This window comes from Zingiber officinale, chromosome 8A, assembly GCF_018446385.1.
Source record: "Zingiber officinale cultivar Zhangliang chromosome 8A, Zo_v1.1, whole genome shotgun sequence".
Classification (NCBI taxonomy): domain Eukaryota; kingdom Viridiplantae; phylum Streptophyta; class Magnoliopsida; order Zingiberales; family Zingiberaceae; genus Zingiber; species Zingiber officinale.
The window spans coordinates 49,776,246-49,801,550 of NC_056000.1; the positions used below are offsets into that span (position 1 = coordinate 49,776,246).

General features: G+C 39.5%; 1 protein-coding gene and 1 pseudogene across 1 annotated transcript; both read right to left on the reverse strand.

Annotated features, from left to right (window-relative positions):
- Window positions 1–21,948: 21,948 nt before the first annotated feature.
- On the reverse strand, window positions 21,949–22,123 carry LOC122013046 (annotated as a pseudogene).
- Window positions 22,124–22,886: 763 nt separating this feature from the next.
- LOC122011535 (transcription factor MYB61-like) lies at window positions 22,887–24,277 on the reverse strand. The gene is made up of 3 exons (XM_042567923.1): window positions 24,049–24,277; window positions 23,837–23,966; window positions 22,887–23,749 (listed from the first exon to the last, which is right to left on the reverse strand). The coding sequence occupies exons 1-3, from the start codon at window positions 24,179–24,181 to the stop codon at window positions 23,167–23,169; spliced, it is 846 nt and encodes a 281-aa protein (XP_042423857.1). The 5' UTR covers window positions 24,182–24,277; the 3' UTR covers window positions 22,887–23,166.
- Between the last annotated feature and the right edge of the window lie 1,028 nt (window positions 24,278–25,305).

A 25,305-nucleotide genomic window follows, 5' to 3' on the forward strand; every position in this document is an offset into this window, starting at 1 on the left:
GCTTGAGTTTTGAAAGCGTACCTAACCACACAAGTAGGAATCAATCAATCTTACATACCTAAAAATAAAATACACTATCTGAAAACAAATAAACCAAATAAGTCAACCTTAATCTCAAAAATAAACCCTCTAAGCTAAAATCAGTAAAGTCAACCAAGGCTATAACTAAACCTAAATTAAATAAAAAAATAATCTAAACTCAAATTATAATCAAGTCTATTATAACTATAAAGTAAATTGACACAAACTCAAAACCTAAAACCCAATCCAATAATTCAGGGGGAGACTTAATTGGCACATTTAAAATCAATAAACTTATCCGATGTATAATTAGGACTAGGTTAAATAAGGGACAAAGTTTAACTTGATAAACAATACTAGTGAAGTTTTGGATGATAGTAGGTTAGGAAAACTCTGTCTATGCATGCATAAGAAGATATGACTTCGACTTGGTGCATTTGACTTAGTGGAACTAACTGAAGCTACCCCTTACGAATCATAACTGGTTAGACCAGAGTTTTGTATTAAGTTTAGTGGATAGGACTATTTGAAAATTTTCGAAAGCGTGATTACTCTAATGATGCCAGGGTGACTCATCACAGCTTAGAAGCTTATTCAAAGAATACCTGTTTGTTGAACCCAAAGCTAAATTTGAATCTAACACAAAGTTAAATCCAACACTAAAATTCAACTTAACTCATTTCACAAAATTATAGGATTTCCTGATTGAAAAAATAAATCGGGTGAGATGATTAAGGATTTTAAATTAAAATTAAAAATTAAATTAAATTAAAATAAAAATAAAAATTAAATTAAAATTAAATTTAAAATAAAAAGGAGGCACTACTGAAGGCGCCTCCGAGATAAATTAGAGGTGCCCTCGTAAGGGCGGGATATTTCCCGCCCCACCGACTAAAAGCGCCTTCATTCGGTTGAAGGCGCTTTCCATACCACATTTAAGGCACCTTTCATGAGGCTGAAGGCACCTTCAATCACATTTTTTCCAGCGAACAGAGCGATGCTTTGTTCACAAATTTGGCAACGAGAAGGCGCCTTCCCATAGCCAATCTCCACCATTTCTTCATCTTTTCCCTTCTAAACTTCGACAATGCCTCCTCGGTACACCCTAACTTAACTATATAACTACTTTTGGTTGTTTATTTTGTTAGGGTCGTTTGGTGCTAGAGGGGGGGGGGGGTGAATAGCTCGTCGCGCTTCTCGTTGCTTGATTCTCGGTGATGATATGCAACGGAATAAACAAGAAACAAAATTACAACGCTAACACAAGAATTTACTTGATATCCACCTTAAGAAGAGGTGACTAATCCAAGGATCTACACGCGACACACACTCCACTAATTAAAACACTCCTTCTCAATTGCAGCCAAAGGCGGAGAAGCCTCATACAAACTCACACAACAATATACAACACCCACAAGAAGAAAATACAAAAGATACAAATGAAAACTCTTCTTATTGCTTACTTGTTGCTTGTTGTTGCCTCTTGAATCTTGGAAGTATAACTACACTTGTCTCTAAGCGCCTTCAAGAACTGGCTGTGAAAGTGTGGAGAGATAGCTCGTGAATCATTGAGAGTGGAGTCGAAGATCTCCGGAGGAAGACTCTCGACAACGGTTATAACCTACGCAACGGTTGGATCCCAATCGATTGAATTTGCTTTTAATCGATTGGGGAGACTTTGAATCGATCGGTCGATCGATTCAAAGCACCTCTGTGCTCTCTGGAAATAGCCTGAATCGATCGACCAATCGATTCAGGCTTTCTTGTAATCCCACAAGAAATCCAGCCTGCCCCCAATCGATTGGCCGATCGATTGGAGGTTCCCAATCGATCGACTGATCGATTGGGAAAGCTTCTGTGTGCGCGACATAAGCTCCCAATCAATCAACCGATCGATTGGGTCATCTTTCTTCGGGGTGCACATCCAATCGATCAACTGATCGATTGGACTTCAGTTCAATCGATCGGTTGATCGATTGAACCACCTTTAACTTGCCTAAAACCAAGTCCAAGGTCTCCAATTCCAACACCGATCAACCGTGACCTATTGGAATATTATGTCTAGCATCCGATCAACCTTGACCTGCTAGGACTTCTTCACCAAGTGTTTGGTCAATCCCTTTAACCCACTTGGATTTTTCTTCTCGTGCCAAATGTTCGGTCAACCTTGACCCACTTGGACTTACCATCTCGTGCCAAGTGTCTGGTCCTTCATAACTCACTTGGACTTCCTTCCACCAAATGTCCAATCATCCTTGACTCATCTAGATTTCCTTGTGCCAAGTATCCAGTCAAACCTTTTACCTACTTGGACTTCCCACACCAGGTGTCTGGTCAACCTTGACCGACCTGGATTTCTACATGCCTAGCTTCACTCACCAGGACTTTCCACTGCCTAACTTCACTCACCGAGACTTCTACCTGCCTGGTTTCACTCACTAGGACTTTCACCTGGCTTCACTCACCAGGATTTTCCACTGCCCGGCTTCACTCATCAGGACTTCTACTTGTCTGGCTTCACTTACCAGGACTTTCCACTGTCCGGCTTCACTCACCAGGACTTTCACCTGACTTCACTCACCAAGTCTTCTACCTGCCTGGCTTCACTCACCAGGACTTTCACCTGGCTTCACTTACCAGGATTTTTCATCTGTCTAGCTTCACTCACTAGGTCTTTCAACTGCCTAACCTCCAATTAGGATTTTTCCAGTCAAGTATCCGGTCAATCCTTTGACCTACTTGACTCTTCTTCACATCAATCTGGTCAAACCCTAACCAGAGGAGAATTGCATCAGCAATCTCCCCAATCAGACAATTGCACCTATAATCTCCACGTATTGTCAAACATCAAAACCCAAATATCAACACTCAAGCTTGAGTTAACTCAAGCCAAGTCAACCTGGTCAACCTTGACCCAGAGGATATTACACCAACAATCTCCCCCTTTTTGATATTTGATAATACCCTTAAGTTAGGCTAATCCATAGCCTCAATTTTTTCCTCATGCCAAAATATGAATGAGGGTTTTCTCCATTCTCTCCCTTTCCTAGAGGGCAAACTCTTGTTGGTGCAGCGGGGACTGGCAAGAGGGGGTGAATTGCCTGTGATAAATATTATACCCTCCTCAAAGCTTTTCAACTCTTAAAATAAAGCAACAATAATAAAATTAAAAGCAGAAATAAAAGGAGACAGAAATTAACCTGGGTACAACCAAGAGGGTTGTTAATCCAGGGCAGTAAGAAAAGCGCAGTAAGAAAACTCCTTTTCTGAAGGCGAAGAAGCCTTTTACACTTTGACAACACAGTAGTTGCTAAGAGAATGAGAGTACAAGAGTTGCTATTTCGTTCGTGTTCGTTGTATAGAATAGCTACCCGAGACCCCCTTTATATAGGGGTTCTAGAGCTTATCAAATAACCTGAACCTTCGGGATCAGGTTTGACTCGAGAGGGTTCGGTCGATCGAACCTGCTGTACTTGCCCAGTCTTCCATCCAGGTGTAGTCTCTGAGGATCGAGCTTTGGTTTGATCGACCGATCCTTATGTTCGGTCGACCGATCGGCCAACGGTCTCTAGTTGAGTTGGCCCGATCAATTTGCTCGACTAAGTCTCTGGATTAACTTCGGTTCGATCGACCGATCAGCTTTACCAATGGTCAGCTTCTGACGTGGCATTGGCGGTTGGCTGCTGATTGAGAGGGGTTCGGTTGACCGATCAGGAGGTTCGGTCGACCGATCAGGAGGTTCGGTCGACCGAACCACTGACAAGTTAACTTCCAGTTGACTTGCTCTGGTTCGGCTTCTTTGGGTGATTTTATCCATCCGGAATAGAGCTCACCCGAACTTAGTTCCCGACCTTCTCCTCGAGCAGTCTTCCGTCCCGGCTTTACGTCCCTCGAACACCGCGCATGTTCTTCACGCCCACCAGGTGTACTCTTCCGCAACTCTCTCATCCTTCGGACGCACCGAGCCCGTCGACTCCCTTCCCGTGTCGTCCTTCTCGCTAGCTGCGTCTTCCGCTCGACTTCCTGCGCTCCTAAGTTCCTGCACACTTAGACACCGGGATCAGACAAACAGGACATAGCCTAAACTTAGTTGATCACATCAAAACTACCACGGGGTTCAACAATCTCCCCCTTTTTAATGTGCATCAACCCAAGTTCAGGTTAGGGTAAAAAAAACAGATAGTAATTTAAAAAAATTACTAAATTAACAATTCAGGCATAAATTTGTAATTTTAAAATAAATTGCAACATGAAAAGTACATGAAATTTTTTTAAAAAAATTAACTAACTCCCCCTAACTGAACTTATCTTGAGTCTCCCCCTTTGATCACAGCAAAAACGGGGTGAAAACAAATTTAAAAAAATGAGTTAGGTTTAACTTCAAAATTTTCTAAGTTAAAATGAATTTTCAGAATTTTAAAAAAAAATTCTAAGTAAAAATATCAAGAAACACTTTTTCTAGAGAATTAAAAAAAAATTTAAAGAATTTCTAAGGAAATGTTTAAAAACTTTTCAAAGCATTGTTTAATTCTAATTTTTAATGCTTTTATCAGAAAGTTAATTAAACATTTTTATTTCGATATTTCGGCTTCCAGGTCGTGGCGAGACACTAGACCTTCTTGGTTATTGGAGCAACAACCACTTCCTTAGACAAAACTTCCATAAAGAACCTCAATGTTTAATTTTCTCACTGTAAGCTTTTAATTAAAAGAGAAATTTAAACTAGTAAAGATTTTGGAACCCAATAAAGGTTCCTACCTACAGGGTTGGTCAAAAACTTAGGGGGTACATAGTTTCTTGGTATTTTCCTAAGTTGACCCTGATGCTTCCGTATGTACCAATTTAATTTTCCATATAACTTTATTTTTGAATGTGCAAAAATAATTTTAAAACATGCATCAGTTTTCAATTTTTTAATTTCTAATTTTAAAGCTTCATTTTCTGATTTCAAATATTCATTTCCTTTTCTACTTTATCTAATTATTTAGAAAGAGCTTTAATAAAATGAAAGGACTGTTTAGGGTTTAGGGCACATACCTTACTTACCTCGTCTTGCGATGCTCCCCCTTTATCACAGCTTTCTTCTTCTTCTGTTGTTCCTCCCCCTTCATCTATGCTCATTTCTGAGCTAGACGTTTCTTCTAGCTGATGTTGGCCATCAGTGCTAGTCTCGAGAATTATTCGACTTCGGATTCAGAGGACGATGAATCATCCCACGTGGCCTTTAGGTTATATTTGGGTCGAGCTGGCTTCTTACTCTTTTCTTTACTTTTGCTCTTCAGTTTTGGGCAGTCATCTTTGATATGTCCTTCTTCGTTGCAGTTGTAGCAACGAACCACCCTTTTCTTTTGCTAGAACTTTTTCGACTGCGATCTAAATTTATTAGATTTAAAAAATTTATTAAAGCATCTTACCAGTAATGCTGCTTCAGATTCGTCGATCGAGGCTTCAGAGTCAGAACCATTTATTCTTGCCTTTAAGGCAATGTTCTGACTAGACTTCTCTACTCCATTTGGCTCTGCAGCTCGAGATTCGTGAAGTTCAAAAGTAGAAAACAAATGTTCTAGAGTACTTACCTCGAAGTCCTTAGAGATGTAGTACGCATCTACTAAGGAGGCCCACTCGGGAGTTCTCGGGAAAGCGTTGAGCGCGTACCGGATCGAGTCCTGGTTAGTTGCGTGATCAGCTCTTTGACCCTTGCTTGGAGTTGCGCTACCTTCTCGCCTTGGTTCATCCGGAGGTTCGTAAGTTGAGTCCGGAGGATGTCGCGCCTCGCTAGCTTAGCTTCAGAGGTACCTTCGTGAAGCTCCAAGAATTTTTCCCAGAGGTCTTTCGCTGAGTCGTAGCTTCCGATTCGACTTACCTCTTGTGGTGGTAACACGCTAAGCAGGTGGAATTCTGCCTTTCCGTTGGCGACAAAATCAGCTTGATCCTTCTTGCTCCACGTGTTTTCTTCTTTATCTTTCGGCGCTGCAAAACCATATTTCATTGTAATAAGAATATCAAAATCCGTTTTAAAGAATATCTCCATTTTTCGCTTCCATGTAGTGAAATCTCTGTCAAACTTTGGGGGATGAATGTTTGCGCCGGCCATTGTTATGATCTTTGTGCTTCAGATGGCGGTTAGTTCTTCTGAGGTTGTTGGGATCTGATACCACTTGTTGGTGTAGCGGAGACCGGCAAGAGGGGGGTGAATTGCCTGCGATAAATATTATACCCTCCTCAAAGCTTTTCAACTCTTAAAATAAAGCAACAATAATAAAATTAATAGAAGAAATAAAAGGAGACAGAAATTAACCTGGTTACAACCAAGAGGGTTGTTAATCCAGGGCAGTAAGAAAAGCGCAGTAAGAAAACTCCTTCTCTGAAGGCGGAGAAGCCTTTTACACTTTGACAGCACAGTAGTTGCTAAGAGAATGAGAGTACAAGAGTTGCTATTTCGTTCGTGTTCGTTGTATAGAATAGCTACCTGAGACCCCCTTTATATAGGGGTTCTAGAGCTTATCAAATAACCTGAACCTTTGGGATCAGGTTTGACTCGAGAGGGATCAGTCGACCGATCCCCAGGTTCGGTCGACTGAACCTGCTGTACCTGCCCAGTCTTCCGTCCAGGTGCAGTCTCTGAGGATCAAGCTTTGGTTCGGTCGACCGATCCCTATGTTCGGTCGACCGATCGGCCAACGGTCTCCAGCTGAGTTGACCCGATCAATTTGCTCGACTAAGTCTCTGGATTAACTTCGGTTCGGTCGACCGATCAGGAGGTTCGGCCGACCGATCAGCTTTACCAACGGTCAGCTTCTGACGTGGCATTGGCGGTTGGCTGCTGATTGAGAGGGGTTCGGTCGACCGATCAGGAGGTTCGGTCGACCGAACCATTGACAAGTCAACTTGCAGTTGACTTGCTCTGGTTTGGCTTCTTTGGGTGATTTCGGCCATCCGGAATAGGGCTCACCCGAACCCAATTCTCGGCCTTCTCCTCGAGCAGTCTTCCATCCTGGCTTTACGTCCCTCGAACACCGTGCATGTTCTTCACGCCCACTAGGTGTACTCTTCCGCAGCTCTCTCGTCCTTCAGACGCACCGAGCCTGTCGGCTCCCTTCCCGTGCCGTCCTTCTCGCTAGCTGTGTCTTCCGCTCGACTTCCTGCGCTCCTAAGTTCCTGCACACTTAGACACAGGGATCAGACAAACAGGACCTAACCTAAACTTGGTTGATCATATCAAAACTACCACGGGGTTCAACAACTCTCTCTTAAGGTAATAAAGACATAGTACAGGCCCTACATTTTCCCCTAACTTTCCTAGAGTGGCAAAGGCCTAATTTAAATCTTACATTCTCCCTCTATTAGTACACATCAAAAACTCTCCCCCTGAAGAATTACTCACCGTTGTTCACAACTTCACTTGTTGTGTTTAACACTATAATGAAGGTCTTATACCCTTCATTATCTCCAATGCTCACCTTGAGCATTAACCAATCCAACAATAAAGGTCTCATACCCTTCATTATCTTCAATGCCCACCCTTAAACATTAAATCATTTCACAAAAACAATGAAGGTCTCATACCCTTCATTGTATCCAATGCTCATCCTTAAGTATTTTTCAAGAGAAGGATATACCATCTTCTATGGTTTCGGAAAATAATTTGCATGTCCTTAACGAGTGACTCCCCCTAAAGACATAATTGTAACTTCTGTCATTGCACCAACAATGGCTTGGAATTCCTAAACCTTTAGGAAACCCAAAAATTTGATGTTTTGAGGTTCAACTATCAAAATTTAACTGCAAACCTCAACCTAAACTTCTACTTAGTCTTCCTTAACCAATCCAACCTTGTTTTCATCATGAAAAGTCTCCCTAAATGTGTTTCAATGGGTTAAGAATGGTTACCTAAACTAAAAATGGTTTAAAATGCTGAAATCAGGCTTTCCCAGCCAAAATCAACATTCCCAATCGATTGAAGTTGAGTCTCAATCGATTAAAAGTATTTCAATCGATCGCCTGATCGATTCCACGAGCTTCTATTCGCAGAAATTACCTCTGAATCGATCCACTGATCGATCCAGGCAGGTTGGATCGATCGGCTGATAGATCCAGCGAGGCTTTGCTCGCAAAGAAACGCAGCTTAATTGATCGGCTGATCGATTGAGGCTTCCCAATCGATCGGCTGATCGATTAGGTTTCTGAAATTCTGAAATCTAATTTCAGCTGAATTTCAGAAATGTCATAAAAATTCTACAAAATTCTAAAAATCATGAAAATTATTGTAGACATTATTTAGGAAATATATTATCATGGAAAAAATAGTTTTCTATGAAAATACTTCCTATTTTCAAAGATTGACACAAACTTCAAATTTGTAAAAATTTTAATATTTTTTTCTAGTTTGTGTCTAACTTTTCAATGATGATTACTATCAAAAGATAGTATTCACCAAGATTTTCCAAAAGTATTTTAAAATTATTTTCAAAGCCAATTTCCAACCATGTTCTTTGGGCTCAATGCACATGACTTGTACATTAGTTTTCCCAATGATTGGAGTACACACAACTATGTATTTTGATGAACCTAAAACTCAAAAAGAATACACTAAATCAACATCTTGAGTTTTGTTCATCATCCTAATATCTCACTTGTATCTAATGTGTACTAAAACATATATAAGTCACCTTATAGTTCTTTGTGAGATGTAAAGTTTGGTTTTGCCCTAAACTAGGGATCATGCATATTTATCTAGGCATTTTGGACTATGAACATCCACCTAGGATGTTACTTGTTAGTAAATGTCATTATCCTTAATTTCAAGGAATTAAACATAATGCATGATGAGTTATGACATACATCAAAAAGAATAATTTTTAAAAGAAAATTTGCTATAACTACATGATGTATGTATGACATGACATGATATTTTTATATTTTTCATAATAAAACACAAATACTAAACATGATGTCATGACATATGATGGGCAAACAGAGCATGATAATTTAGCTTAAATAAAGTACCTAGATTATCTAAGTATTCTTAATCCTTAGTTAACTTAAAATTAAATCCTAGATTACCCACCTTTTTCTTCAAGAAAATGTCAAAACCCGACTTGGCATTTCTTTACCTCTTAACTAATTGTGCCAATTTAAAATTAAGCATATTTCTCAAATTTTTGGCACATTTTACTCTTCCAAAGAGTACTCATTTTAAATTAAGACCTAGATTGACCCTTAACTTCCTAAGAAAATACCCAAGTCCCAACTTGGTATTTCTTATGCTTTTCCCAATTGTGTCAATTTAAATTGAATTCCAATTCCTCAAGTTTTGATATATTTTACTCTTCCAAAGAGTAAATGAGAATGCACTTCATTTTCAAAGGTTAACAATAACCTTGAAAATGCTCTCCGAATGTCAACTTCATCAAGGTTGGGTTAACTACCCTTCCAATTAGAGTTGACGCTCTCTAACCCATCTAAGGGGTAGAGAAAATGCTCCTAAGAACACAAAACCTATTGATGCTCCTTGGATGCTCTAGGTACTCACTAGGAATAACCTCCCTAGTTACCTTCCTAATGACCTTTCTAGGTTTCTTAGAAGCCTTGGTCATCTCCTCTAGGTCAACTTTAGAGATTACTTCCCTTGTGACCTTCTTAGTGACTTTCTTTGACTTCTTAGAAGTCTTAGTCACATTTGTATTTGCAAAGATACTCCTAGGGATAACTTCTCTTGTATCCTTGACTTAACACCTAGACCTAGAGTTGGTTCCATAGCTATATGGAACCCTATGGTAAGAAGTTACATCCTTCTTAGTCTTAGGTTTGTATCCCAAACCTCTATGGCCATTGGATGACTTTTGCACTTCTAGACCTAGGTTATGTTCATTTTGCCCTTTTAGGATATTTTCCATCTTTTTTAGGGTCTTTTCCATTTCATCAAGCCTTGACCTCAAGACTTTATTTTCTTTCCATAAATCCCTAGATTTTGGGTTTTCATTTTATCCTTGAGCATTTTTATTTTTAGGCCTATAACTAAAATCCTTAGAGTTATTGTCAAAATTTTTATCTACCTTCCTAATCCTAGGTGTGGTAGTCTTAGCATGAAGAGCCACATGATTTTCATTAATTCTATCATGTCTCCTATGTTTATGGTAAATAGCATTAAAATGATATAGGTTAGAACTAGCATGCTTTTTACCATGATTTAGAGGGATAGACTTAATAAATAATACCTTGGGTTTTACCTTGGAAGCTCCCCTTGACTTGTGCTTCCTCCCTTAGGCTTGATCGATTTCTTCCCCTTAGGACATTGACTTCGATAATGTCCTTTTTGGTTGCACAAGAAACTCACAATGTGTTCCTTGCTCTTCTTTGTTGTGGGGGTGGTCTCCTTGTGCTTCTCCTTACCCTTTTGTGTCACTTGGCCCTTCTTCTTGGTTAATTTAGGCTTGCTCTTATAATGCCCATGTTCCCTACACTCAAAGCAAATGATATGATATTTATTATTAACAATTGAAATTGTTATACCTTTGCTTGTAGGGGTGACATCTTCTCCTTTTGATCCAGATGTAGAGGCTTCCTCTTGATCCAATAATGATGCTCCTCCAATTGATTTAACTTGACTTTTAGAGGTGAAAGCTTCTTCATATTCATCCCTTCTTGATCCGGAGATGGAGACTTCTTCGTCCTCTTGTACATGAAACAAGGAGTATGCTCCCTCCTTACTCTTTTGATTGTACTCCTTTGAGGATGAAGCTTTTAGGACTTCTTCTTCCGATGTTGAGCATCTCTCAACCTCGGAATCCTCCTCCTCTTGGTCTTGCTCCAATGAGTTGCCCTCTTTGGATTCGTCTTGATTTGGTGTAGTGGAGGGTTTTTCATGAAACTTGGCCAATTTTCTCCAAAATTCTTTTGCATCTTCAAATTCTCCAAATTTGCATAGAATTATGCTTGGCAATAAACTAACCAATAATTTGGTTACCTTGTCATTCGTCTTGCATCTTTGGACTTGCTCTTGACTCCACTTGCTTTTTTTAAAGAATTCTGCCTTTGCTATTTGTTGGAGCTTGGAAACCTTCCATTAGAGCAAACCATTGCTCTATCTCCATCATAAGGAAATTTTTGATTCTTGATTTCCAAGAATCAAAGCTTGTTGATATGAATGGTGGATGCACCCTTGTATCGAATCCAAGTCCATCTTGGAATTCCATCTTGAAGTTAAGTTTTTTGAATTCTTTGACTTGATGAATTTTACTCCAACTTCTTTACCCTCTAGCTTTTTTGCCCCTTCCGGTGATGATTCCGGTAAAGAGCGATCTCGTTCTGATACCACTTATTAGGGTCGAAATGTGCTAGGGGGAGGGTGAATAGCTTGTCGCGCTTGATTGCTTACTTCGTTGTTGTTGATAGGCAGCGGAATAAGACTACGAAGCACTCTACAATGCTAACACGAGGATTTACTTGGTATCCGCCTCAAGAAAAGGTGATTAATCCAAGGGTCCACACATGCGAGCACTCTCCACTAAGAAAATACTCCTTCTCGGTAACTACCGAAGGTGGAGAAACCTCGTACAACACTCACACATATAACACTCAACACAAGAATAAAAATACAAAGAGTACAAGTGTAAAACCCTCTCTTCTTGCTTACTTGTTTCTTGGTGTTTCCTCTTGAACATTGGAAGTGCGCCAGCACTTGCCCCCAAGAACCTTCAAGAACTGGCGGTGAGAGCTCAGAAAGAATCGCTGAGAGTGGAGTCGAAGATCTGCAGAGGAAGACGCTCGACAACGGCTATAACTTGCGTAACGGTCAGATCCCAATCGATTGAATTTACTCTCAATTGATTGGGGAGGCTTTGAATTGATCGATCGATCGATTCAGAGCGCCTCTGTGCTCTCTGGAAATAACCTGAACAGATCAACCAATCGATCCAGGCTTTCTCGTGATCGCACAAGAAATCCAGCCTGTCCCCAATCGATCGATTGGAGGTTCCCAATCGATCGACTGATCGATTGGGAAAGCTTCTATGCGCGCGATATAAACTCCTAATCGATTAACCGATTGATTGTGCCATCTTTCTTCATGGCGTGTATCCAATCGATCAATTGATAGATTGGACTTCGGTTCAATCGATCGGTCGATCGATTGAACCACCTTTAACTTGCCTAAAACCAAGTCCAAGGTCTCCAATTCCAACATCCGGTCAACCGTGACCTAGGGATATTGCACCAACATATTTGTTGTTATATGAATGTTTTGCATATATAAATTATATTAGATTTTTTGCAACATACATATGTTGCATTAAAATCTAGGTTTTTAAGTAGGTCCTTTTTCACTAGATGTTGTTCACCTATCATAGAGATTGTTGATTACTACCAGTTAAATAGGCTAGTTTACTGTAGTCATGTAGTAAATCTAGACTTGTGTGCACAGTTTTACAACAATCTAGTTAAAATTGATAACCTGACTTATTCTACTAGAGTTGGTGGGAAGGACTTTCACTTCTCCCCCACTCTATTGTATGATAGCTTAGGACTCAGGATGTCAGCTTGTCCATTTTTATGCTACCCTAGTAGAGATTTACCATTTGGTGAACCCTACTCCCATATTCATTAGATACTATCTACTGTTGGATCGAGAAGCGCTAGAGGGGGAGGGGGGTGAATAGCGCTCGTGGCTATTTCGTACGATTTAGAGATAGAGTCAGAATGCGCAGTGGAAAAATAAAAGCAAACACACACATAAACACAGGTTGTTTACTTGGTTCGGAGCCTGTGATGACTCCTACTCCAAGGTCCACGCTCGTTGAGCGTTTACGGTGGGCAACACTTATAATATCAAAAAGATGTTACAATTTAGGTACAATAAACAGAAATTAAATCTACCAACGACACTGGAAAATAGAAGATTCAGAGCTCCGGGTTGTCGGGATATTGTTGCAACACTTCGGGATGGACTCGTTAGCATCTAGATGCAGAAGGATTGCTTTTTCGAAGATCTACTAGATTGCTGCTCAAGACCTCCTTTTATTTTCTGCTGAAGGCGCCTTAAAGCCCATCCGAGGCGCCTCCAACCCGCCGAGTTAGCCGCGTGGATCAGCACTGATTTGGTCGCACCTCATCCACTTGAAGGCGCCTTCAAGCCACTCCGAGGCGCCTCCAAGACGTGGTCCAAGGTGCCTTCAGTCCCCATGAAGGCACCTCCGGCTCCTCTCCACAGCTGGCTTCGGCTTGTACCCGAGGTGCCTCCAAGCTCCATGGAGGCACCTTGGACACTGCTCATCCGAGGCTTAACTTGTTCCTTTTGTACCTGTAAGATATGTTAGTCCCAAAACAACACCGTACCCTGCAAGACAAAGTTAGAACAGATATAAACATGATAAATTAAGTGGTTGACAGTCATTGGACTGTCCGAGTCTGACTTTGGATTTTTGACCGGAAACCCTAGGTCGACCCGACGCCTATTGTTCCCTCTACGGGGAACACGTCCTCACCTACTCCCCTTAGGAGAGATTACCTTATGTCAGTCTGGTCCTCCAGACCGACTGGACTTTCCGCCTAGGGTTACCACCTCCTAGGACCTAGGGTTACCGCCCCTTAGGGGTTTTCTCCACCTAGGGTTACCACCCCCTAGGACCTAAAGTTGCCACCCCTTAGGGTTTTTCTCCACCTAGGGTTACTACCCCCTAGGACCTAAGATTGCCACCCCTTAGGGTTTTTCTCTACCTAGGGTTACCACCCCCTAGGACCTAAGGTTACCTCCCCTTAGGATTTTTCCTTCTCCTAGGGTTACCACCCCCTAGGACCTAAGATTACCACCCCTTGGGATTTTCACCTGCCTAACCGCAGTTAGGACTTTCCTGAAACCTCATTTAAGCACGTTAGATAACAAGGAATCCTAACTTTGAATCCCTTTGCGATTATCAAAACTTGGGTTCGATCGTCGGATGCTTCCCGCACCAACATCTGCATGTATTTTTTGGGGAGCAGATGCTGGTGCAATATCCCTAGGTCAAGGTTGACTAGGTTGACTAAGATTAAGTTGCCTCAAGCTTGAGTCTTGATGTTTAGATTTCGATATTTGATAATATGTGGAGATTGCAGGTGCAATCATTCGATAGGGGAGATTGTTGGTGAAATTCCCCTCTGGTCAAGGTTTGACCAGTTTGATGTGAAGAAGAGTCAAGAAAGTCAAGGTTGAATGATATTTGACTGGTAAAGTTCCTAACTAGAGGTTAGGTAAAGGAAAGACCTAGTAAGTGAAGATAGGCAGTTGGAAAAATCTTGGTGAGTGAAGTCAGGTGAAAGACCTAGTGAGTGAAGCTAGGCAGGTGAAAGTCCCAGTGAGTGAAGTCGGGCAGTGTGAAAGTCCCGGTGAGTGAAGCTAGGCAGCTGGGAAAATCCTAGTGAGTGAAGTCAGGTGAAAGACCTAGTGAGTGAAGCTAGGTAGGTGAAAGTCCTAGTGAGTGAAGTCGGGCAGTGTGAAAGTCCTGGTGAGTGAAGTCAGGCAGATGGAAAGGCCTAGTGAGTGAAGCTAGGCAGATGGAAAATCCTGGAGAGTGAAGCTAGGTGAAAAATGTTAGAGTGTATACTGAAAGCTTAAGCTTTTGTAAACATTTATTTTGAATAAAGAATCACATTTGGTCAAATTATCTATATTTGTTTGTAGTTGTTCAATTAATTTATATTGTAGATAACATAGTATGTGGTGTCACATACAGAAGATAATGTTATCAGTACCTTATAAATTATAAACAGTAGCTCACGACCAAAATAGAAAGGAACAAACCATTGGAAGGTCGTAGTGTAATTAGGTATTAGTTTATCTTAATTATATAATTACACTAGTACACTTAGAGTGTATTGAGTAGGACCATCAGAGGTCGTTTCTTTTATACTGACTTTATAAAGGAACAAAAATCTCAGTTATTATGGAAGTGTGTGCTCTTGATCCTAATATAATAACAAGCACATATATTTGATATTTATTTCTTTAATTTATCAATGAGTGAGATTTAGATCGATAAATCAATAAGCCCGATAAGTTGGGAAATGATATCACTTATAGTGTGTGTTGTTGATTATAAAAGGAAACTGTGTCCTAGTGATCTAGGTTGATAATGTCCCCAAGAGGAGCTCATAAGGATTGTCATGTTAAACTCTGCAGGTGACTTAGTCTGACATGATGATAAGGTTGAGTGGTACTACTCTTGGACTAAGATATTAATTAAATGAGTTGTCAGTAACTCACTTAATTAGTGGACATTCAACATCTTAAACACAGGGAGACTAACACACTCATAATAAGAAGAAGCCCAAAAATATAATTTGGGATTGATGCGGTAGTTCAATAATAGTTCTTTAGTGGAATGAATTATTATTGATAAAATTAAGTTGTGTGTTCGGGGCGAACACGGGATGCTTAATTTTATTGGGAGACCAAAATCAATTCCTCCTCTCGGTTTCTATCGTAGCCTCTTAGTTATAGAGTACTATACTCACTTATACCCACCTTCATACCCATGGTGTAGGGGCCGGCCAAGCAAGCTTGAAGATCAAGCTAGGGCCGGCCAAACCTTGGTCCATGGGTGGCCGGCCCTAGCTTGAACCCAAGCTTAGGTGGCTGGCCCTATTAAATTAGAAAATAATTTTAATTTTAAAATTTTCTTATGTGGAATATATAATTTATTAGAGAGATTAAAAATTAAAATATCTCTTTTATAAGTTTCTACAAAAGATTAAAGAAAGAGATTAAATCTCTTTCCTTATTTGTAGATTGGAAGGATATTTTATTTTTCTTCTTTGTAAATTATTCACATGTTGAAAAATTAAAATTATAGAAATTTCTTTTTATCAACCATGAAGGGATTTCAAAGGGAAATTTTATTTTTTAAAATTTCCGAAGACAAGTAAGGAATTTTAATTGTTGATTGAAAATTGCCTTGTTTGCTCTCCATGAGGTGGCTGGCCATGACATGATCTATTAGGAAATTTTATTTAATTTTTCTTAATTAATTCATGTCAAGGAAAGTTAAGGAATTTTATTGTAATTAAATTTCCTTATTTGCCAAAGCTAAGGATTATAGAAGAGGGGGTTTTGGGTGTCTTCAGGGTGAACAACCTCTATTATTTTCTCCCTCTTTTCTTCCTTGGTGTGCCGACCTCTTCTCTTTCTCTTCTCTCCATCCTTGTGGCCGAACCTCTCATCCTCTTTGGAGATCAAGTGGTGGCCGGATTTTAGCTTGGAGAAGAAGGAGAGAAAGCTTGCATCCCTTGGAGCTTGGTTGGTGGAAAAGATCTTCATCCTTTGGAAGCTTTGAGCTTGGCCGAAACTTGAAGGAAGGAGAAGAAGGTGCTAGGTGGTCCTCGTCTCGGAAGATCGTTGCCCACACAACGTCCGAGATTAGAAGAGGAATACGGTAAAAGATCAAGAGGTCATTATCTACTAAGTAAGGTATAACTAATATTATTTTCCGCATCATGTTAGTTTTATCTTCATGTAAAAATACCAAGTACAAGAGGCATGCGATTCTAGTATTTCGAATTAGTTTTCGATGTTGTGTTCTTTTATTTTTCTTTTCCTTGTGATTTGATTCTTCTTTTTGGTTGACCTAAAGTTATTTAAGAAAATTAAATATTAGCTTTCCTTAAAAGGCTTTGTCTAGACGGTTGTGGTTGTTCCCATATTTAAGAAGGTCATGTGCCTCGCCATGCAGTCCTGGAAGCCAATTTTGGAAATTAATATTGAATGAAATTAATAACCTAGGTGATTTGGATCGAACGTGTTAAGTTCCGCAGGAGATCCAAGTCTAAACCTAAAAGAACAAATAAATTAAAATTAGGATCAAACGTATTAAGTTCCGCAGGCGATCCAAGTTTAATTTAAAAGAACACATGGTAGCTAGGAAAAGGTTCAGATCTTTGTACAAAATTTTTATACAGTGGAACCATTAGGTTTTCCGAGTAGCAACCAACAAAAGACCTAGTGAGTGAAGCTAGACAAGTAAAAGTCTCGATGAGTGAAGCTGGGCAGTGTGAAAGTCCTGGTGAGTGAAGGCAGACTGATGGAAAGTCTTGGTGAGTGAAGCCAGGCAGATGGAAAGGCCTAGTGAGTGAAGCTAGGCAGATGGAAAGTCCTGGTGAGTGAAGCCAGGCACAAGAAAATCTTGATGGGTCAAGAGTGACTGGACATCTGGTGGAAGGAAGTCCAAGTGGGTCATGGAGGACCGGACACTTGGCATGAGACAGTAAGTCCAAGTGGGTGAAGGTTGACCGGACATTTAACATAAGGAGAAAAGTCCAAGTGGGTTAAAGGATTGACCGGACACTTGGTGAACAAGTCCCAACAGGTCAAGGTTGACCAGATGCTAGGCATGAAGAGTTCCAATAGGTCATGATTGTCTGGATGTTGGAATAGGGGCCCTTGAGCTTGAGTTAAGCAAGTTAAGGGTGGTCAATCGATCAGTCGATCGATTGAACCGAAGCCCAATCGATCAGTCGATCGATTGGGAGAGTGGTGCGATAAACAATAGTCCAATCGATCGGTCGATCGATTGGGAGCTTATATCGCGCGCACATAAGCCTCCCCAATCGATCAGCCGATCGATTGGGCACCGCCAATCGATCAGCCGATCGATTGGGCACCGCCAATCGATCGGGGGCTGGTTTTCTCGCGCGATCGTGAGAAAGCTTGAATCGATCGGTCGATCGATTCAGGCAGTTTCCAACAAGCACAGAGGTGCTCTGAATCGATCGGCCAATTGATTCAAGCCTCCCCAATCGATTGGTCAATCAATTGGGATATGCCTGTTGTGAAGTAAAGCGCACAAAAAGCCATCTTTCTCGCAATGATTCGATACTTCTTCCTCTCTACTTCTTACGATAATTTCTCACAGGTTTACGCTAGTTCTTGAAGCTTCTTGGAGCAAGGTGTTGATGCACTTCTAAGATCAAGAGGCGTTCCACACAAGAAGGAGAAGCAAGCTAGGGTTTCCTCATTGTAAATCTTGTAAGAGTTGTTATTGTATAAGCTTGTTTTTCTTTATTCTTATATTGAGAGGTTGTACAAGGCTTCTCCGCATTCAGTAGTTATCGAGAAGGAGTGTTTTCTTTAGTGGAGAGTGCATCGTGTGTGGATCCTTGGATTAGTCACCTCTTCTTGAGGTGGATACCAAGTAAATCTACGTGTTAACGTTGTGAGTCTTATTTCGAGTTCTTTCCACTGCATATCAACAACACCGAAGCAAGTAAACGAAGCTTGACGAGTTATTTACCCCCCCCCCCTCTAGCTACAAATCGACCCTAACAAGTGGTATCAGAGCGAGGTCGCTCTTCACCGGAATCATCGCTGGAAAGGGCAACGAGCTAGAGGGAGAAGAAGTTGAAGCAAAGTTCAACAAATCCAAAGACTTCATCAAAGGCTCAACTTCAAATGGAATTCCGAGATGGATTTGGATTCGACACGAGGGTGACTCCACTGTACACATCAACAAGTTTCAATCTTTGGAAATCAAGGATAAAAAATTTCTTCATGGTGGACATAGAGCAATAGTTTGTTCTAATGGAAGGTTTCCAAGCTCTAACAAATTCAAAAGGCAAAATTCTCAAGAAGAGCAAGTGGAGCCAAGAGAAAATTCAAAGAAGCGAGGCCAATGACAAAGTGACCAAAGTATTGGTCAATATATTGCCGAACAACATTTTGAAGCAAATAGGAGAATTTGAAAATGCCAAGGAGCTATGGAGCAAATTGGCTAAACTCCATGAGATCCCCTCCACTGTACCAAACTAAGAAGAATCCAAAGAAGGCGACTCATTGGATCAAGATCAAGAAGAAGAGGACTCCGAAGTTGAGAGATGCTTAACTTTCAAAGGAGAAGAACAAGAAGCTTCATCCTTAATGGAATGTAATAAAAAGGGCAAAGAGGGAGCATACTCTTTGTTCAATGAGCAAGAGGATGAATATGAAGAAGCTTCCACCTCTAGGATTGAGGGGGAGATTCATGTATTGACACCGGAGCAAGAAGAGTCTTCCACTTCTGGATCAAATGAAGAAGAAGAAGATGGTGTCATCTCCACAAATAAAAAAAAATCAAATGGAGGATCATGTGCCACCCCTACAAGCAAAGAAGGTATAACTATTTCAATATTAAATAATAAAAGTCATATCATTTGCTTTAAGTATAGGGAACATGGGCACTATAAGAGTAAGTGTCCCAAATTGGCCAAGAAGAAGGGTCAAGTGACACCTAAGGACAAGGAGAAGCCCAAAGAGACTGCCCCCATGATAAAGAAGAGCAAAGAACACATAATGTGCTTCTTGTGTAACCAAAGAGAACATTACCAGAGTCAATGTCTTAAGGGGAAGAAATCAGTCAAAGTCAAAGGAGGACGCTCAAGTCAAAGGGGAGCTTCTAAAAGGAAACTCAATATATCATTTGTTGAACTAATTCCTTTGACACATGATAAAAAGCATGCTAGGTCTAGTTTATATCATTTTAATGCTATTTATCATGAAAATATAAGGCATGATAGAATTAAAGAAAAACATGTGGCTTATCATGCAAAAACAACTCAACCTAGGGTTAGGAGGGTAGAAAACCAATTAGGCAATAATTCTAAGGGGTTTAAGTATATGCCTAAGAAAAGGAAAAATTAAGACTTTAGTGAAAAATCTAAGATTGAGGAGTTGTGGAAAGAAAATCAAGTCTTGAGGTCAAGACTTGATAAAATGGAGAGGACCCTTAGAAAAATCACAAATGAAACACAAGAGTCCAATAATCATAACTGAGGTTTAGGATAACAAGGGTCATCTAATAGTCGTAGAAGTTTGGGGATACAAACCTAAGGTTAAGAAGGATGTGACATCTTATCATAGGGTTCCATATAACTATGGAACCAATCCTAAATCTAGTGGTCAAAACAAAAATACAAGGGAAGTTAACCCCTAGGAGTATTTTTGAAAAGATTAATGTGACTAAGACTCCTAAGAAGTCAACGAAAGTCACCAAGAAGGTCACAAGGGAAGCTATCCCTAGAGTTGACCTATAGAAAGTGGCTAAGGCTTCTAAGAAGCCTAGAAAGGTCATTAGGAAGGTATCTAGGGAGGTTATCCCTATTGAGTACCTAAAGTATCCAAGGAGCACTAATAAATTTTGGGTTCCGATGAGCATATTCTCTACACTCTAGGTGAGTTTAGAGAGTGTCAACTCTAAATTGATTAGGGTGGTTAACCCAACTTTGATGAAGTTGACACTTAGAGGTATTTTCAAAGTTTTTGTTAACCTTTAAAAATGATAAGGATTAATTAAGTACTCTTTGGAAGAGTAAAATGTGCCAAAATTTGAGGAATTGGACTTAATTTTATTTGGCACAACAAATCAAGAGTAAAAGAAATGTCAAGTTGGGGTTTGATATTTTTCTTGAGAAAATGAGGGTAAATCTAGGATTAATTTTAGGTTTAGTTAAAGATTAAGGACACTTAGATAGAATATCTAAGTATATTTTATTTATGCTAATAGTCATGATTTTATTTATGCAATAAATTCTCTTTGAATGTAGACAATCATGATATTTTCCAAGAACTCTTCTTCCATATTATTTCAAAGAGAAGTTTTAAGAAGTTTCATAGTTGAGAATAATCGTTCCATTGTTACAATAGAAATATGAAGCATTAAAATAAGACAAATCAGCCTGTCAATTAAGTGATAATACTTTGCCTTTTTAGTCTCTATTAATCATCGACATAATTAAGAAATGATAGACATATTATAAAACCTTTCATGATGAATTATATCTAACTTATAATGCTCCAACTGGCTTCTTAAATAATGTAATTCTTGTCCTTTGAAATCACTCATATAAAATTTCTCTACAAGATTGTAAATATCATCTACATTAAACAACTTAAAGTTGTATCAAGGTTCCAAAGCAGCCCTAAGTCTAAGAACTTCTACAACCCCATCATCGAATCTGCTATTTACCTCTTCCACTTGAAAATCTATTGTAGCATTAAATATATTGAAACGGTAATGACACTCAAATGTAATAGAATCTCTTTATTGGCATGAACGTTCTGTAGCAGATCTATAGCAAGCATTCATATATTTATTATCTCAATACTATTATTTTCACAAATTGATTGCACAATCATTAGAAGAATATCATAATCTCCTGCTCTCAACGTATAAAGTTTTATCTCCTGCTCTCAACGTATAAAGTAAAACTTTTGTAGTTTAGACAAGATTCATTGCATTTAATATGTCTAAAGACTTCTTTTGCAAAGCTCGACAAAGCAAATATATTATCCTCATAATCTTGTACGTCAAATATAAAATAAATATAAAACCAAATGATCTGAGCACAATTAAAGAACCGGTAGCTTCCTCACATATAGAATTCAAAGATGTTTCCTCCATTATGTGCTCAAGCACAACAATTACTAATTTGTATATATCTATCATATTGCAAATCGACTCAAAATGAGAACTCTAACGTGTCTTACTAGCTCACTACAAAGTACCAATTTGATTAAGGTCAATACTTGTGTTAAAAAAAAAAAAAGAGAAATGGATGATTAATAATATATCAAAAATACATTATATACTTAAGTTTAGTGTCTATCTCGCGAATACCAATGGCTACCATATTTGCAATTTAAATAGGAGTTTTAGACTTTGTGGGCAATTGAGTGAACTTGGGGTGTCCGAATCACTTTTGGACGCCCCAAGTTCATTTAGTCGCCCACAAAGTTACGCACGCATAAGTGTATAGACTAACAATTATATATATATATATATATATATATATATATATATATATATATATATATATATATATATATATATATATATATATATTAGTTATCGGGTACACATGTTGCATGTATAATATAATACAAGAATATGCATAAATTAGTACCTCATGTCCATAAATTGGACTTGGTAAGAGTGTGCCAGGTTCATGCAGTAGTGCAATACAAGGATGATGCTTGAGAACTCGAGCAGTAAACTACTGTAACAGACTCTCCCTTATAAAAAATTAATTTAATTTTTTATACCAAATATTAAACTGATAAAAACAAATACTACATTTGATCTTAACCAAAAGGCAGAGAAATATATGTTTTTTAATATTGCCGGTCTAAGATATTTATTGAAGTTTCCCTACTCGTGATGTTAATCATCCTAAGATGTGAGACTAAAGAGAATTATAGTAGTATATATTTTTTATATAAAATAATCAGATAAAATTATTAATAAACTTTAAAGTTATTTTCAGTGTGAAAAGAAAAAAGGACGGCAACCTAATTTAATTTTAGATTTAATCAAAATTAGTTAATAGTCTAAATTCGTAATAAAATAGTAATATAAATCATTCATTGGAAGGTAGTGCCCAACTAAAATTTTTCATTGATCATCGGATAAATTTGGAAAGTGCATATGGGTCACGGTGGACGGCTTAGTACCACGAGTGCATGATTCGAATGCCATGTTTATTTGAACTGTGTGAGAAACAAACTCTCATTGTTTGGGAAAGTAATCAGTCTATTTACCATCACACCAAATCCTAGGGGCTACGAAGGTTCCTTTCTAAAGTATATATCAGATTAAAGTTAACAGTTTGGATTGAATCACACACATTTTCTTAGATCCAACTGCATGAAAACGAGCCTTCACAATAAAAAATTAGATTCTTTGCAGGCCCCTCCATCCCAGTTTTGTGCCAAACTCACTCATCATGAATTGCTGAAAAGTAGTACTATCTGTTATTTCTCCAAGTCGAGACAGAGTATTCTGCAATCTTCTTATTAACTTTTAAATCAAAAGTATATATATCATAATAAAAAGACAAACTAAGAAAAAAGTAGCCTTCTAAATTAATCCACCAATCATTCACGATCGACGACTCGAGAACCGCAACAATAACTACAAACTTTTCCCGTTGGATCATTTACGTCCAACATTGTCATATGGCAATTTCTGCAAGCAAAGTCCGGGTGATTGATACAATTCAACAAGATTTTTCTTTTGTAAAAGAAAAGAAAAATCAATTATGCTCGCACACATGCACGCTATACAATTACACAACACGTCAACACCCAAATAATACACCATAATTAAATAACCTCCACCAACTTAATTAATTACCGTCAGATTTGAGTCAAGTGAACATGTCGTCGATGTTGGACGGAGCTTGATGAGGCTGATGATGATCGCCGGCGGCGTTAATGATGTCGAGGTTAATGGCAGCGCCTTGGATTTGCTCCCAGATCAACGGGCTGGACGACCACTCGCTGCTCGCGTCGCCGATGTTGCTCTCCATGCAGTCGTCGACCAGCGCCGCGAAGTTGCTGGAGTCCATGCACGCGCCGAATGCGAGAAAGGGCGGCGCCGCCATTGCATTGACAATGCTTGCCTGGTCCTGCGAGCACGGGTTCCACATGGTGCAGGCGCTGCTGCGCGAGGACGATCCGTAGGCGGCGGTCGCGGTATCCCCGGCGCCGACATCGAACATGAAGAGAGGCGAAGGAGGAAGAGGAGGGGGAGGGACGAAGAGCATGGCGTCGAGTTGGTCCGAGGAGGCGAAGAGGGGCTGGACGTGGTCGTACCCGGATATCGAACTCTGAGCCGATTTGCTCACGTTCATGGTCGATTTGTGGATCTTCTTTTTGATCCACGAGTTCCAGTAGTTCTTGATCTCGTTGTCCGTTCTCCCCGGCAAGTGGCTCGCAATGTGAGCCCATCTACAATCGAAACCACCAATCGACAGTTAAGTCAACGCACGAAATTAAAGCTCTTTGAACACGAACATAGATCACTGCTCATCGGACCTGTTTCCGACGATCTCATGGAGGCTGATGATCAGCTTCTCTTCCTCCGGCGTGAACCGCCCTCGCCGGATGTCGGGTCTCAAGTAATTGATCCACCTCAACCGGCAACTCTTCCCACATCTCTGAAGACCTGTACATTAAAATATGCTATGTCCAATTAACGGCATTAATGCATGCGATCGATATGAATCAAAGCGCGCGCGCGCACTCACCGGCTTTCTCAGGGACCTCGCTCCAGCAGCCGTAGCCATGGGCGGTGATGTACCTGATCAGCTTCTCGTCTTCCTCGGGCGACCACAAGCCTCTCTTCACCTTCTGTTGGTTGCAGCAAGAGTGGTGCCCCATCACATTAACCAAAAATTACGTAACTATATCTCGACAGATGATTCACCCTATAATTAATTAATAAACCAGAACACCCCGTCGATCGATCGCCGGCCGGTGGTCGGAGAGAATTAAAGCTCGAGCCAGCTATATATATAACAATTAATGCCGTAAGAGGTACAGTAGCTCTCTCAATGTGTAAGCGTCGCTGTTAATTACAACGACAAGTGCACCAATTGGGCCCCTTAATTCCGGCCCTCCCCTTTGCTTTATATCTAACCCTAAAACGACACTGCATCAGACACTTCCGATTCTCTAAAACAGGAGTAGTTTTCCACAAGCTCTTGCCGGTGGCCGGTGTGAGTGAGTATGCGGCATGTTTCAGTGATACATCAACATAAAACAGGTAACATAAGTGATTAAATAATTAAATACACACATATAATATGCGCATATATTGTCTTAGCTTGTTAAATTAATTGGTTATGACTTTGAATGCACTCAAACTATATATGCATGGCTTTGGTTAACAATATCATCATCTATGAGCCCATCCACTGTCATTTTGAACTTTTGGCTGCATTTTCAAATGATGAGCCAAGGACCAATTTCATATTTGTTTTCAATATTGGTTCCATAGCTAGTGGAATCACTCCTAGTGATGACATCATATCATGCAATGTTGGTAGTGCTACATGCTAACTGCATCTAGTTATAAAAAATATTTTTTAAGAAGGAAAAAAAAATGTATCACTCTAACAGTGTGAAAGTATTCTCCAATTAATTATAAGTATAAACTAGGCTAAATAATTGATGCATGATGAATTTAAATTTTAAACGCATATAACTTTTGAGAATTATAAGTATTCTCCAATTATAATTTTAATCTTAGGTTTAAAGTCCATATAAACACATGTTTAATTGTATGAGAATTAATCCTCTATTATTAATAAAATTTTTAGTTTTGGTAAACGGTAAGTTTCTTTTTTGTTTTTAGAGTTTTCTCTTCCTACTTTCTTCTCATTTAATTTAAAAATGAGAATTAATCTTCTATTTTATTTTGTATTTAGATTAAAAGTGATGCTACTCATCATTTAATTTTACTGTCTTTACAACTTAGAATTTAAATGAACCAACTAAGCCAT